At 37.2% G+C, this 12506-nt stretch overlaps 1 protein-coding gene across 4 annotated transcripts in view; it reads left to right on the top strand.

The window, feature by feature from the left end:
• LOC307131874 (uncharacterized protein) overlaps positions 1 to 12506 on the top strand; it is a 51054-nt gene that overhangs the window by 14777 nt on the left and 23771 nt on the right. For all 4 annotated transcript variants that reach the window (XM_079825879.1, XM_079825877.1, XM_079825878.1 and 1 more), the window contains exons 9-11: positions 3048 to 3154; positions 5620 to 5731; positions 6380 to 6513. In XM_079825879.1, the coding sequence (XP_079682005.1) occupies positions 3048 to 3154; positions 5620 to 5731; positions 6380 to 6513 (353 nt within the window). The remainder of the gene's footprint in view (positions 1 to 3047; positions 3155 to 5619; positions 5732 to 6379; positions 6514 to 12506) is intronic.

Genomic DNA, 12506 nt, shown 5'->3' with positions numbered 1-12506 from the left:
TGCACTGGAAGCGTAAGCAGAATGCAGAGCGAAAGCAGCGTGGCAGCATTTCTAGCGTGCAACTGAACTTGAGCTGATGCTGTAGTCCTCCAATCACCATCAGCCTGTCATGTTCTTTTGTTTTACGATAACAGCATAAGCTGCTGTGATGTGACAATGTTCCCTCCTCCTACATACTCATATTTATATAAAATGATATAGTTTAATGGTTATATGGCATATCATATAAACTGTTTAGTTTTTTTTCACTTATATACTTGTATGTTAAAATTATACAAAAATTTCATGTCAATCCATGTTCATTTTGACCACGAATAATACACTGGCGCTTTAACTGGGCGTGAGCTGAGCAGCAAAAATAGATTCTGCATGGCTCTGCCGCTTCTGCTCTGCTCCTGCTGCTCGCATCTTGTGTAAAATTGAGCCTCACTGATATGGTGGCATGGTTAATGAGTTTTAAAATGTTTGGTTTGTTTTTTTTATTACATTTGTTTTGTAACACTTCTCTCCCACCTATTGGCCCTGAGACCCTCCTCCTCCCCATCTCCGCCTCTGTTCCTGCTCTGCATGATGGGTGCAGCCACTGAGAACAGTTTCCCATCAGTTTTGTGCATGCAGGTTTCATCGCCTCCATTGTTTGCCCCTGTCTGTACTACCAGAAGTTTTCTGCAACATTTCATCTTCTAAGGAAACTCTGGTAGTACAGACGAGGCTGGCTCATGGGGTCCTGTCCTTCATCTGTCACTTTGTCTTCCTTTTTTTTTTGTCTTCTTCCAATTACCTGACTTCAATCTTTGCACAAGTCTGTGCTATAAAATGGTCCTTTAGCAACTGTTTACCAAGCATTATTACCTTTGTGAATTCTAGTGTAAAGTTCAGGCTTGCACCCATTTAAATTCTGTAATCATTTACTCGCCTTCATGTCATTCCGAAACCGTATAACATTCTTTATGTGGACCACAAAAGAAAATATTTTGGAAAAATATCTTTGGCCTCACTCTGTGATGTCTTAGTAGGGTCTTAAACATTTTTGTGAACACTTAAAAAAAAAAAAAAAAAGAATATCAAAAAGTTTGTAACAACATGGAGGTGAGTAAATGGTTATAGTTTTTTTTCCCTCCAGACAAAGAAATTCAATGGGGTCCAGTGTTGTTGTTTATATGTTTTTGTTTTGCCCTTTTGTGGTCTGTTGGTTTAAAACCTGTGCTCACTGATCTTTTCCCCTAACTGAAAGGGACTAAATTCAAAATTCTTTATAATTCAACTATAAACTTGAGGCTGCCATTAAAAAAAATCATTGGATGTCATCAAACTGAATATTGCCAGATGTCACAGCCGCATTCAGTGGGCCGCGGTTCTGTTGTCAGACTAGACAAAAATACAGTATACAGGACCAGAAATGGGTTATAGTAGTTAAAATAGTTTTCTCTCAGAACTGCTCATTTGTAGTAGAGTAGCACGTACATACGATACCGCTGTCAAAATGATCCCGTTAACACGGATCTGCAAAACTAAAAATGCTGTATTATGCATGCCGGGCCAGTAGTTGATGTCACTTTGGCCGACCTGCTTGCATCATCTTTTTTTTGACGACCCGCTTACATCATCTTTTAAAAGCATTTACTGGGGAATATCCGATTTGACCGCTTACATAGCAGACGCAAATGCACGTATCCGAATCATATCGGATTTATTACCACATATGAGTGAGGCATGAATCCGATCTGAGGATATCGGAATTCATGCGTTTTGTTTCCTGCTTACAAGTTCACATGTCATATCTGATCTGTGCCACATAACACGGAAAAATCGGAATTGGCACACGGGGAACACACGCTTTTCCTTATACTCTCCTATCCAATAAAGCAGTGGTTCTCAAACTTTTTATACCAAGTACCACCTCAGAAAATATGTGGCTCTCTAAGTACCACCATAAAAGACCAACATTAAAATACAGTAGCGTAGTAGGCCTACCTATTCAGCTACAGCTCTGCACTGTTAAAAACGAGGCAGTTTATTCCTAATAGGCATATTTATTGTTGTCAGCCAATTTAACATTGTAAATACAGTTTGTACATTAACACTGCACTGTGCTTACAGGTAAATAAAATAATTAAATAATGATTAAATAAAATGTGTTGTAAAGTTACATTTAAACTGTACTGTACTTAAATGTAGTAAAAAAAACAACAAAAAAAAACACCTTTACTCAAATAAAGAAATTAAAATGTATTGTGTTTTAACATTAATATGTTTAGTGATTCCACTGCGTACCACTAGAGGCAGCCTGAGTACCACTAGTGTACTCGTACCACACTTTGAGAACCACTGCAATAAAGGCATAAAAAGGACAAAAGTAGAAAAAAAAGCTAAACGGCAAAAAAAAAGTAACATTCTAAATTTGTCAAAACTTAGCGAGTGAACAACGTGAGGAGAGAGGTGGAGGAGAGGAGATTATTAGCTGTACATGTGGTTGGTCTGAGTTCCTGGGTGTGTGATGCTGACAACTGACTGTTGATGGTTGTAGTTTTGTATGTGAAGAAAAATCATCAACTGTTAAAGAGATGGTGGAGTTGGCGGATGTATTGAAGAGTTTGCATGTCTGACAGGCATCTTTTTGTGGAAATATGAAGTTTTAGCAATTTGAACCTTGACAGAAAAGATGAAAGCAAAGACTGATACATACTCTGGTCAGTTGATTCTTTTGATTTGCGGCATTTTCTCTCTGCTGCCTTGAGTTTGGTCAGAGAACACATGATAACCAGGAGTTGGAGAGAGTAGCACGCACTTGCCTGGAGGAGAGAGGACTCATATTGTCTAGAACAGGATGTTAAACTGCAGTATAGTCATGCCTATTTTGCAATGTGTGCACCTTCCTGCTGCTTTCCGTCCCTTCACCACTCTCTGACCTGCACTAGAATTACCTGGCTGTCTCTCCTCATCCCTTATTTTGTACTCTGCCCTCCATATATTTGATCCATTCACTTTGTCTTGTGGCACAAAACTGATTGAGGATGACTGGTTGTTTCCTGGCTGCTCCGATCCAGCATTAGCCAATCGGCAACAGGAAGTGGAGGAGGAGTTGGCCCAGGCCCATGGACTCTGCCCACAGAAAAGCAGGAAGCCCAAATATTTCACCCCACGCAGTCTACAGGTATGAATTAAAATAATTACATAAGTTACATACAGATGAGTGACAAATTAAAGGAAAAAGTGTCTTAGTCAGATTTTAGGCCAACACGTGCCACCAGATTAGCTTCAGTGTGCTTTGGTATTGATTTTTAAAAGTATCTGGATCCCTCCTACTGGAGGGATTGAACACCATTCTTCCAAAAGATTTGAACACGTGTTTTGATTATAGCATTGGTGAGTGCTTTCTATCATGCCAGTCCAAAATCTCCCTTAGGTGTTGTGATTCTGGTGACTTCAAAGGCATTTAAAATATGCCTTGCATAATTTTCATACTCCTCAAGTCATTCAGTGAATGCTCGTGTCCTGGAGTGGGGCTTTTTCATCCTGGAAATGTTTCATCATTGGATAAAGCTGAGCACAACTTTACAACTGTATTGATTTACTGTGATCCGTCCCTCTAAGGCAGTGTTTCTCAACCAGGCGGCCCGGGCCCACTGATTTCTAGACTTGGAAAAGTAAAAAAAAAAAAAAAAAAAAATCTAAAAATTAAAACTCCACAAAACATTTTATTGGGTTGAAATTCCACTATAGAGGTGCAAATTCAATGAGGGTGGGTGGCTTTTTAATTTTGTTGTGGACAATGCGGAGCCCTTGAGTCAGAAAGGTGGAGAACCACTCCTCTAAGGGTGCAAATGGACTCAAAACATTCCAGTAAAATGCCCCCCCCCCCTCCTCCTCCATCCCACAGCAATGGGGTCCCTTAGATTTTACTTTAATCTGTCACCCATCTGTATTAAGTCCCATTACATTTTTGCTGTGTTGCAAAGTTGAATTAAAGAAATAGTTTAACTAAATTAATTCCAACCATTTACTCGCCCGTGTCAACTTTTTCCCATCGCATAAAAACGTTTATTTGAAGAATATTAACACTGCTTTTTTCCATATACAGTAATATAATCAAATAGTTACCAGGCTCTGAAAGTAAAAAAAAGGACTGTAAAAGTACTCTGTATTGACTTATAATAAGTATCTTCTATGAAATAAGTATCTTCTGACGACATATGATTTAAGTCAGAGGTCTTCAGCCCTGTTCGTGAGGACCCACTGTCCTGCAGAATTTAGCTCCAACTATAATCAAATACACCTGAAGCTGATGGTTAAGGAAGGTTAAAAGGTTAAGATTTGGATAAAGCTGGAAGTGGGCGGGACTTTAACCCGGACATTTGTAAAATTACACGTGAAGCCTGTTTTAAATGTAATTATGTTCCCTTCGTAGTTGTCATTTTAACAAATATACCTTGAAATAAAATCATAAAATTATTCTTTTATTTAATTCTAATTCTAATTTTTAAAAAATATAATCTAATTGCCGGAGCTGATAGCCTTGTTGGCAGCGCTCTGACATGTAACACGGTTGTGTTTCGGGCGACCCGAGTTCGATTCCAAGCTTGGTAACCTTTCCCGATAAATAAATATTTAAATATCTTCTAATTAAAAACAATAATTCTAAATGTTATAGCCGCAAGCAGCAATAAGCAGGGTCCAAGCACAAATGGCTTGTGTAGATGATAGTTATACAATGGCCAAGTCTCTTTAAATATACTAAAGATATAATATAGCATATAATACTAGCGTTTTCAAGAATTTTCCTAAATTTTCTCATCCACACTGAAATGTCTGAAAACACTATATTCACCTTACAGCGCATGCATATATAAAAAATGGCTGAACATGGAAGTTGAAATATTTAGTGATTGAAGGTTCTAAAAAACAAATCTTACCATGCATACAAATGCAAATCTAAACACATGATAAAGAATGCATAGACTGAATGCTTGCCGGCTTCAGGAGAGATTGACACAGAGAAACATGTCATGTATCAAATCGTACAAGGTATATTATATAGACATATCAAGAAATAGAAAATGTATATGATTGAATACCTCTTGACAAAGCTCTGATTTCTAAGATGCGCAGAGATTGCAACGTGGCTATTTGTTTTGGGATCGTGAAGGTCTCACTTCATTCATAGTTTGACTGCACTCATTCATGTCACACTCATTGCGTAGTGATTTTAGAGGTTTATGTATAATATTGTGCTGTCCCCTGGCTCACCTGTTACCCAGCAAATATGAGTACATTTGTCTGCTGGATATTTTCCTATTATTTGGTACAATTAATTTTAAAGCCATTAGCCGTGCCTTTCGGAATAAGGTATTTGGCTTCGGGCACATCCCTAGTTATTATTTTTCCAAAGTCTTCAACCCATTTTGAATCACTAAGTTTGAAGATGTGGAAGAATGAAAGAAATCCATACAGGTTTGTAAGGACTTGAGGGTGAGTAAATGATTACACAGTTTTCATTTTTAGATAAACTCAACTATTAAATGTGTTTGTTTTTTTTTCCAACTCGTGAAAGTCATTTATTTGTTCATTTTAAAGAAGTGATAGTAAAACAAATTATGTTCTTTCCATTTCTTTCTACAGGAAGACTTGGAATTTCATAATAGACAAGACCAGATAGGTCCCACTGATTGTGATGTGAATGGAGAGAATATGGGTGGCTGGTGGCCACAGCACAGTGCTGCTGCAGATACAGGTGCGAAACTCACTAGACACTGGCCATGTTCTAAATGTTTGCTATATGCAGTTTTTGGTCTTGTTTTGTTTACACACCAGTGTGAGTACCTTCCTCTTTTTACCTTGGGGGCACCGGCTAATGTATTTCACATTAACATTATAAGAATAATTGTCCAAGTGGATCATATTAGAAAACATGTCAATCTGGAGGGATTTACTGTCTTTCGTTGACACTTTTTTCATACCAAACAAATAACTTTTATTAATTTGGCAGATGCTATTATCTGTATTTGTGTGTGTTTTTTTTTTACACAAATTCAAATCAGTAATTCTGAACCTTTTTGATTTCCAATTGTCCAAATTGGCTAAGATATTTCATTTAATATACAGCAGATAATTTTTATTAACAGGAACTGGCAGTGTTGATATATTAAATTAATCATGAATTGTGATAAATACTGTGCCTTTAAATATTGTAACACAAAATAAAATATGATTGGTGAAAGAGGTGAGAACTAATGTAAAATGTATTAATCAATACATTCCTTTTAATTGTCATTCATGTGGATTTTATATATATATATATATATATATTTGTTATATATATATTATAATATAATATAAAATAATTTCTATACATATATTTTTTTTTTCTTCACTTGTTTAGATGGTTTGAGGTCTGTTGTCGAGGAGCTTGAACTGGAGAGAAACCAGCTGCAGGAGCAGATTTTGGTCCTTGAAAAACAATGCCAAGATCTAGAGGACCGTCTGCAACTTCAGGCTCGCATTGAAATACTACAGGTACACAGAAACTCTTTGGACCGTACGTATTAAAGCACTATCGTTATAAGCCCCAACAATTACACTGCTTGCCAACTGACCTTTTGCTAAGCCTGCTCCCTTGGTTACTGCTGCTGTAAATCATGCAGAGAGAAATTATTGGATTGAATTGCCTTAGAAATAATTAAGTAAAGTGGAAATTAATCATGCCTAGTCACTTTATTTAACTAGGGGTGTCGCAATATACCGGTGTTGACGATAACCGTGATATTCAAAGCACGAAATAACAGCATTGTGTTAATTTAGGGTGTGACAATATACCTGTATTGGCGATAACCACAATATTTAAAATGAATATGACTCTTATGATAACATGACACGAAAATACTCCAGTGTCCCGAGTCTGACTGGAGGCCGTGTTTTTCTTTTCTCCCTCCCTATTAGGCTACACAATGTTGCAGCCATAAAAATTGTTCAGCTTTGTTTTTAATGTCAAAGTAGATATATTTCGTTTCGTTTCTTTATTAAGTTAATTTAGAATTTTTTTTGGAGCAATTTTTGTTTGTTAAATTAAAGTTTTTGTTTTTTAAAGTAACAACCAAGCAGCCGACAGTGAGTTAACCACATGTTTGATCAATTTATCCTCTCAAATCCACACTTGACTTGTCTTGCCTATAATAAAATCCATAAATATTAAACACTTCAAGCATATCACGTTCGTTTAAACGTGTTTACTATCACTACCACAGTAAAGCATTTTTGACAAGCTGACGCAGTCTGCTGCGTCTCGCAACGGCGCTCACAAACAAAACGGGCTATACAATCTAAACGAATAAACAAAATGAAAAAAAAAAAGCGTGCAGGTTGTCTTACCTTACACCTCTCCGAAAAATGAATATAAATCCGATTTTCAATTCCCTCGCTAGGCTATGCAAATTTAACGAGTTCACGTCAACGAAAGCAAAATATTTGAGCTGTATTTTATTTATCATCTTCTAATTTCAAGATCAAAGGCCACAATAGGAGAAAGAGCGACCTAAGCACCGGTAAGAGCATTTAGTCTCATTAGTTTTAATGAAGATGATTGTGTTTTTGAGCATCTGAGACGGGCTACTTTCAGTTTCACTAGTGGTCGTTTGCGTGTTGGCTTAATGCTTTAATGATAGGCAACTAATTTGCGGTGATGCGTGTTGCATGTCATATATAGCCTATAACAATCTCTCACACGTTTATTTTTAACAATTTGCCAAGAGTAAAATGTATATATGTGGTTTAAACAACCAAATGCATTCACACTTGTCCAGTTTCGTCTTAAATGCGTCCCTGACCACCTTCTGAATTGATTTGTTTGAGTGATCGGATTCAAATCCGCCTCAAAAGAATTTCAGAAGACATTTACTCCTGATATTTTCACAATATGATAGATATCTGATCAGATAAAACGAATTAAGTGACCAGGTGTAAAAAGGCCGTAACTCTTGCAGCTGTGCTGAAGGAACGCTCGCTGCTGCTACTGCTGGTCCAGACTATGAACACCAGTCAGAGCCAGTCTGACGGTCGCGGTATCATAGTCTCATGTTGTTTCCACCAGTGCAGCACATCTCACAGTTTCTTTTAATTAATCAATGTCTATTTACATAATCTATATATTTGTATTTGCAGTCTAGTCATGGCCAATAAAGCCTGTTCGTAGCGCAAATTTTTTTTTTGTTCAAATCTGTTACACGATTAATACTAGGGCTGAACGATTTTGGAAAAAACACGCAGCGCCACCGCGCACATGCAGTTAAAATCTAAGCTTAGAAGCATTGGAGAGAGAATCTTTTCTCCCTCCTCTATTGTAGCCTATAGTATGACCAACACAATATGAGATAGATTAAACACAAATGTTTTTTTTCTTTTAGGCCAGGCTTATGATACGTGTAACGTGTTAAGTTGATGCTTCTTCTGCAGACTTTACTCTCGCGTGTCACGTGACCAGACTGTAATCGCAGCCTTTGTTAGGAAATTGTGTTTTATCATATCGCAAATGCAATTAATCGTTCAGCCCTAATTAAAACTGATCCAGAAAAACTGCAGTGCCTTGCACTTAATGTCTCATCTGCGGCTGCTCAGCACACATTAAAACTGAATTAGCAGCGCGCTTACTATATGACTTCTTCATTGACGCTGGCGCAACGATAGGTTAAAGAGTTTAAAAAAGAGTCACAAGTTAACAGGTTAAAGTATCAGTTTTGATATTAATATTTATTTATCATAGTGTTGAACTTCACAGTATTTTCTCTCGTTATTTCAAAGGGAGCTTCAAAGAAGATGCATGTGCCCTGTGTTTATCAGTATCCAATTATGTTCGTTGGGTAAAAAAGAAAAACGAAATAAACAAAGTAAAAATTAATGTGATAACTTTTCCCCCAAGGTTTCTATAGATATCGCGATATATTGACATTGTGAATTATTTTGGCCACAATAACCATGGTGTGAAAAATTAATATCGTGACAGCCCTACTTCCTATAACTGTGCGTTCACACCGTCGTCAGCGAGAGCGTCAAACTTCGCTCTGGCCGCCCTGCCATCGACGCTGTAGAAAGATTCGTGGACGCGCTGCCGCTCTGACGTATATCGAATGCTTGGTCTTTTTTAAAACTGCATTTAAAGGGGCTGCAAAGCAAACAATCATGTTCATCGGCGTTTGTGCAGACTGACCACAGGTAGGGTATAACCGTATAATATAACCTCATGAAATCATTTAAATGTGAAAGTAAAAAAAAAGCAGATCGATGGAAAGAACTTAACAATTATAGTTACATGTTTGCTAACGAAATAAACCAATTGAAAGCAATTTGTGTGGTGTATAACTAATGTTGCGCGTCTTCTTATCAAACCCGCCACACCAGCAATGATCAACCTCTCCTCTATTTTGCTTGGGAACTAATGTGGACAGAACCAAAGTTTACAGCACTGCGTTCTCTGGAATCCTCTCAAGCGGAGCACTACTACATTCCCATTGGTTGCCGCCAGTTGCCGCCGAACTGCGTCATAGCTCATTTCCATAAAGTTGACCTGATTTCAACTCTCCTCGACGCCCAAATCGTCCAAGACACGCCGCGCCGCTCTCGCCGGAGCTCGCTGCCGGGCTCCCATTGAAAATGAATGACTTCCGGCCACTTTGACGCTCTCGCCGGCGGCGGTGTGAACGCAGAAGCGATACATCCCAACCGATTTAACAAAAGACAAGTGTAATTATGATCATTTATTACAAAAATGGCAACATCCAAACGAAGATGTTGCATCCAAAGTGCTCTCTGAGGGCTGTTGCATGAAGCTAGCTGAACAAACTCTGAGTTTCAGAGTAGGTTTAGAGTTGACAAATCCAGATAACCTGGTTTAGATAAAGTTCAACGGTCTCTCAAAGCTTGGTATAAACGTTCTCTGTCAACTCAGGTTTAATCCAGAGTTTGCGATTAACTCTGAAGCACATGCACCTGAAAGTGTGACACGTGCAGCAAACAGCCAATCATTGTGTCCGTTTGATTCACTTCTCGCAAGAGAGACGGTGCAATTCACTTCTCTTCTGAAGAAAATTATCATGAAATTAAATGCGTTAACAAAGCAGGAATAAACAATGCTGCTACAGCAAAAGTTTGAGAAGGTGAAAGCTGAAAAAATATCTGACTATATCAATGCATGATGTGAATCAAAGAAATAAGCCTATATAGGTTCACAAAGAGCTCAAATGAATACACGTTGTTTAAAAGAATTATGAATGTATGTATTATATTTATATTAATATTTGGCTACTTGTCAATTAATATAATAATTATATGAATATATTATATGTATTAAAAGTAATTATAATTCAAATAATTTAAATATAATAAATCATTAGCACCAAAAGATGAGCAATTTTGTCTCTAAAGTTTTTTCACTTTAAACTGCTTTAAAGTCCTCATGAAATCAAAATCGATCTTATTTAATTTGTTAGCCCACATTACAGGTCTTAGGGTGAACAACTAATCCGTGCAAGTTAATACACAGAAAAAAATTGTTTGCCGTGGTAATCTTTAATCAAAATTTGAAACATAACTTCCGGTCTTGAATGGCGTTCCCTTTCCGATGACGACTGTGTGACGGCTTGGGTTTGAATATCCTTAAACACTCCCCTCCATCCATTAGTCTGCTATGAGCGCGAGATGGAGAGGAGGAGCGCTGAAGTAAAACCCTGCCCTCTATTCAATATTCCGTTTCACTTGGAAATACGTCACAGCACTGAAATAAAGTCAGTTGCAACTTCCGGTTCACTGGGACTTTAATTTGGAACGAGAGAGACAGGGGTGTGGCTTTATTGCATCTTTACTTGCAGCTGATTGGTCCAGTTTGGGTTTGCGATCTCTAACCCAGAATAAAACCTGCTCTAGAGCAGGTTAGCCGTGTAGTGTAAGTTACTATGGTGATCAACACTGCTATAAACCAATCCACCTTCTTGAGCCTGAAAAACCAGAGTTTGCTCAAACTGATCTCGAACTTACCTGGGAAGCAACTGAAACCTGTGCAACAGGCCACTGGTGATATACATTAGTTTTGTTTGTGGTATAATTTAGAACAGTGGTTCCCAAACTTTTTAGAGTGTTTATGTATACTCCTACTCGTCCACTTGGACAGCAGTCACGCCTTTTCCATTAAGTGAAGATATTTGCCCCCTTTAATTGATTTTGAAAATAATTTTATATATAAATAATGTTTTAAATAAAAGTAAATGTTTAATGGAGAAATATGTAATGATGGTAAAAGTAAAGTGATACTTTTAAATATTTAACTAACTGCAGTAGATGGCGGTAAGTCACTGTCTTAATGAGTGAGACATTTGAGTCCTTCATTCATTCAGTAACAAAACAAGTAAGATCATATTTATATGAATAGGTAATTAAATCTCTCATGATATGTTCAAAGCTACAAATTTGTTAAAAAAACACTGCTGTGTGTTGTAGTTCTCCTGTGATTTTCGTTGGAACTATTACTTTTGTAACAAAACAGAGCAAACAATACTGTTTAAAATCACTTAATATTACCCTTTTGTTGGTTGAAATCAATGTTGAAATGGTTTATATGAAATCAATATCAAACATTTGCAATCGTGTGGATATTTGGGAAAAATTGCATTCTTGATAACATCTTCAAAAACAAGATCTCACAAGGGGTATGTTTTTGTATTTGTATCGAAAAGAGTTTGAGTCTTTAATCGATCTCTATGCACATTCTGTGTTTATATTTTTTCTTCATATTAGTAAGTGCTAAATCCCCACTTTTACAAAGGTACATTGTTGAGAACGGCAGTAATGTAACGTGATTTGCTTAGGCAGCATTCTCAGCACACAACTTATCATATGCATGCTGCTTGTGTGGATGCAGCCGGTTTTGGCTGCAAAAGATGAGGTAATTTGGTTGGATCGATGTCATGTTTTTGACCTTTTATAGTTCAAAACCCAGGGGTTTTGCCATTCATTTATGTTTGGGAACTACTGATTTAGAGTTAAAGTTGTTAATTGCTGAAAATTGTATTCTGATCCTCTTTGTAAAGATGTGCATATCTCATTGAAATTCACACATCACCCAAAATACAAGCATTGCAACAGGTGACTAAACAGGCGAGAGCAAATGAGCATTTGATATAGGTCAACTGCATTAAATGCAAAAACATCTGATTGATCTCGGATACAATAAAATCAACTGAGTAATACTGGGAATTCAAAATTCTTAGATATATATTCATTGGACACTCTCGAACAGTCAGATTTTTTTGGGGAAAGGAGACTTTAGTACTTCATTTACCCCTGAAGTGTTCATAGTAGTACCATAAGTCGAGTAGATATTCTACCTTGAGGGTACATGTTACTTAAGGTACTAAACATCCTTTCAAGGTAAAGAAGGTACATAGGGTACAGTGACAAGCTGTTGTACCCATGAAGATAAAATTTTGTGCTATTTTTTTTTCTGACTGTTTGTAAAGTTATTAACA

This window comes from Gobio gobio (genome assembly GCF_949357685.1).
Source record: "Gobio gobio genome assembly, chromosome: 9".
Classification (NCBI taxonomy): Eukaryota; Metazoa; Chordata; class Actinopteri; order Cypriniformes; family Gobionidae; genus Gobio; species Gobio gobio.
The sequence above is the reverse complement of the archived record's forward strand: the minus strand, read 5'-3'. Positions and strand labels throughout refer to the sequence as shown.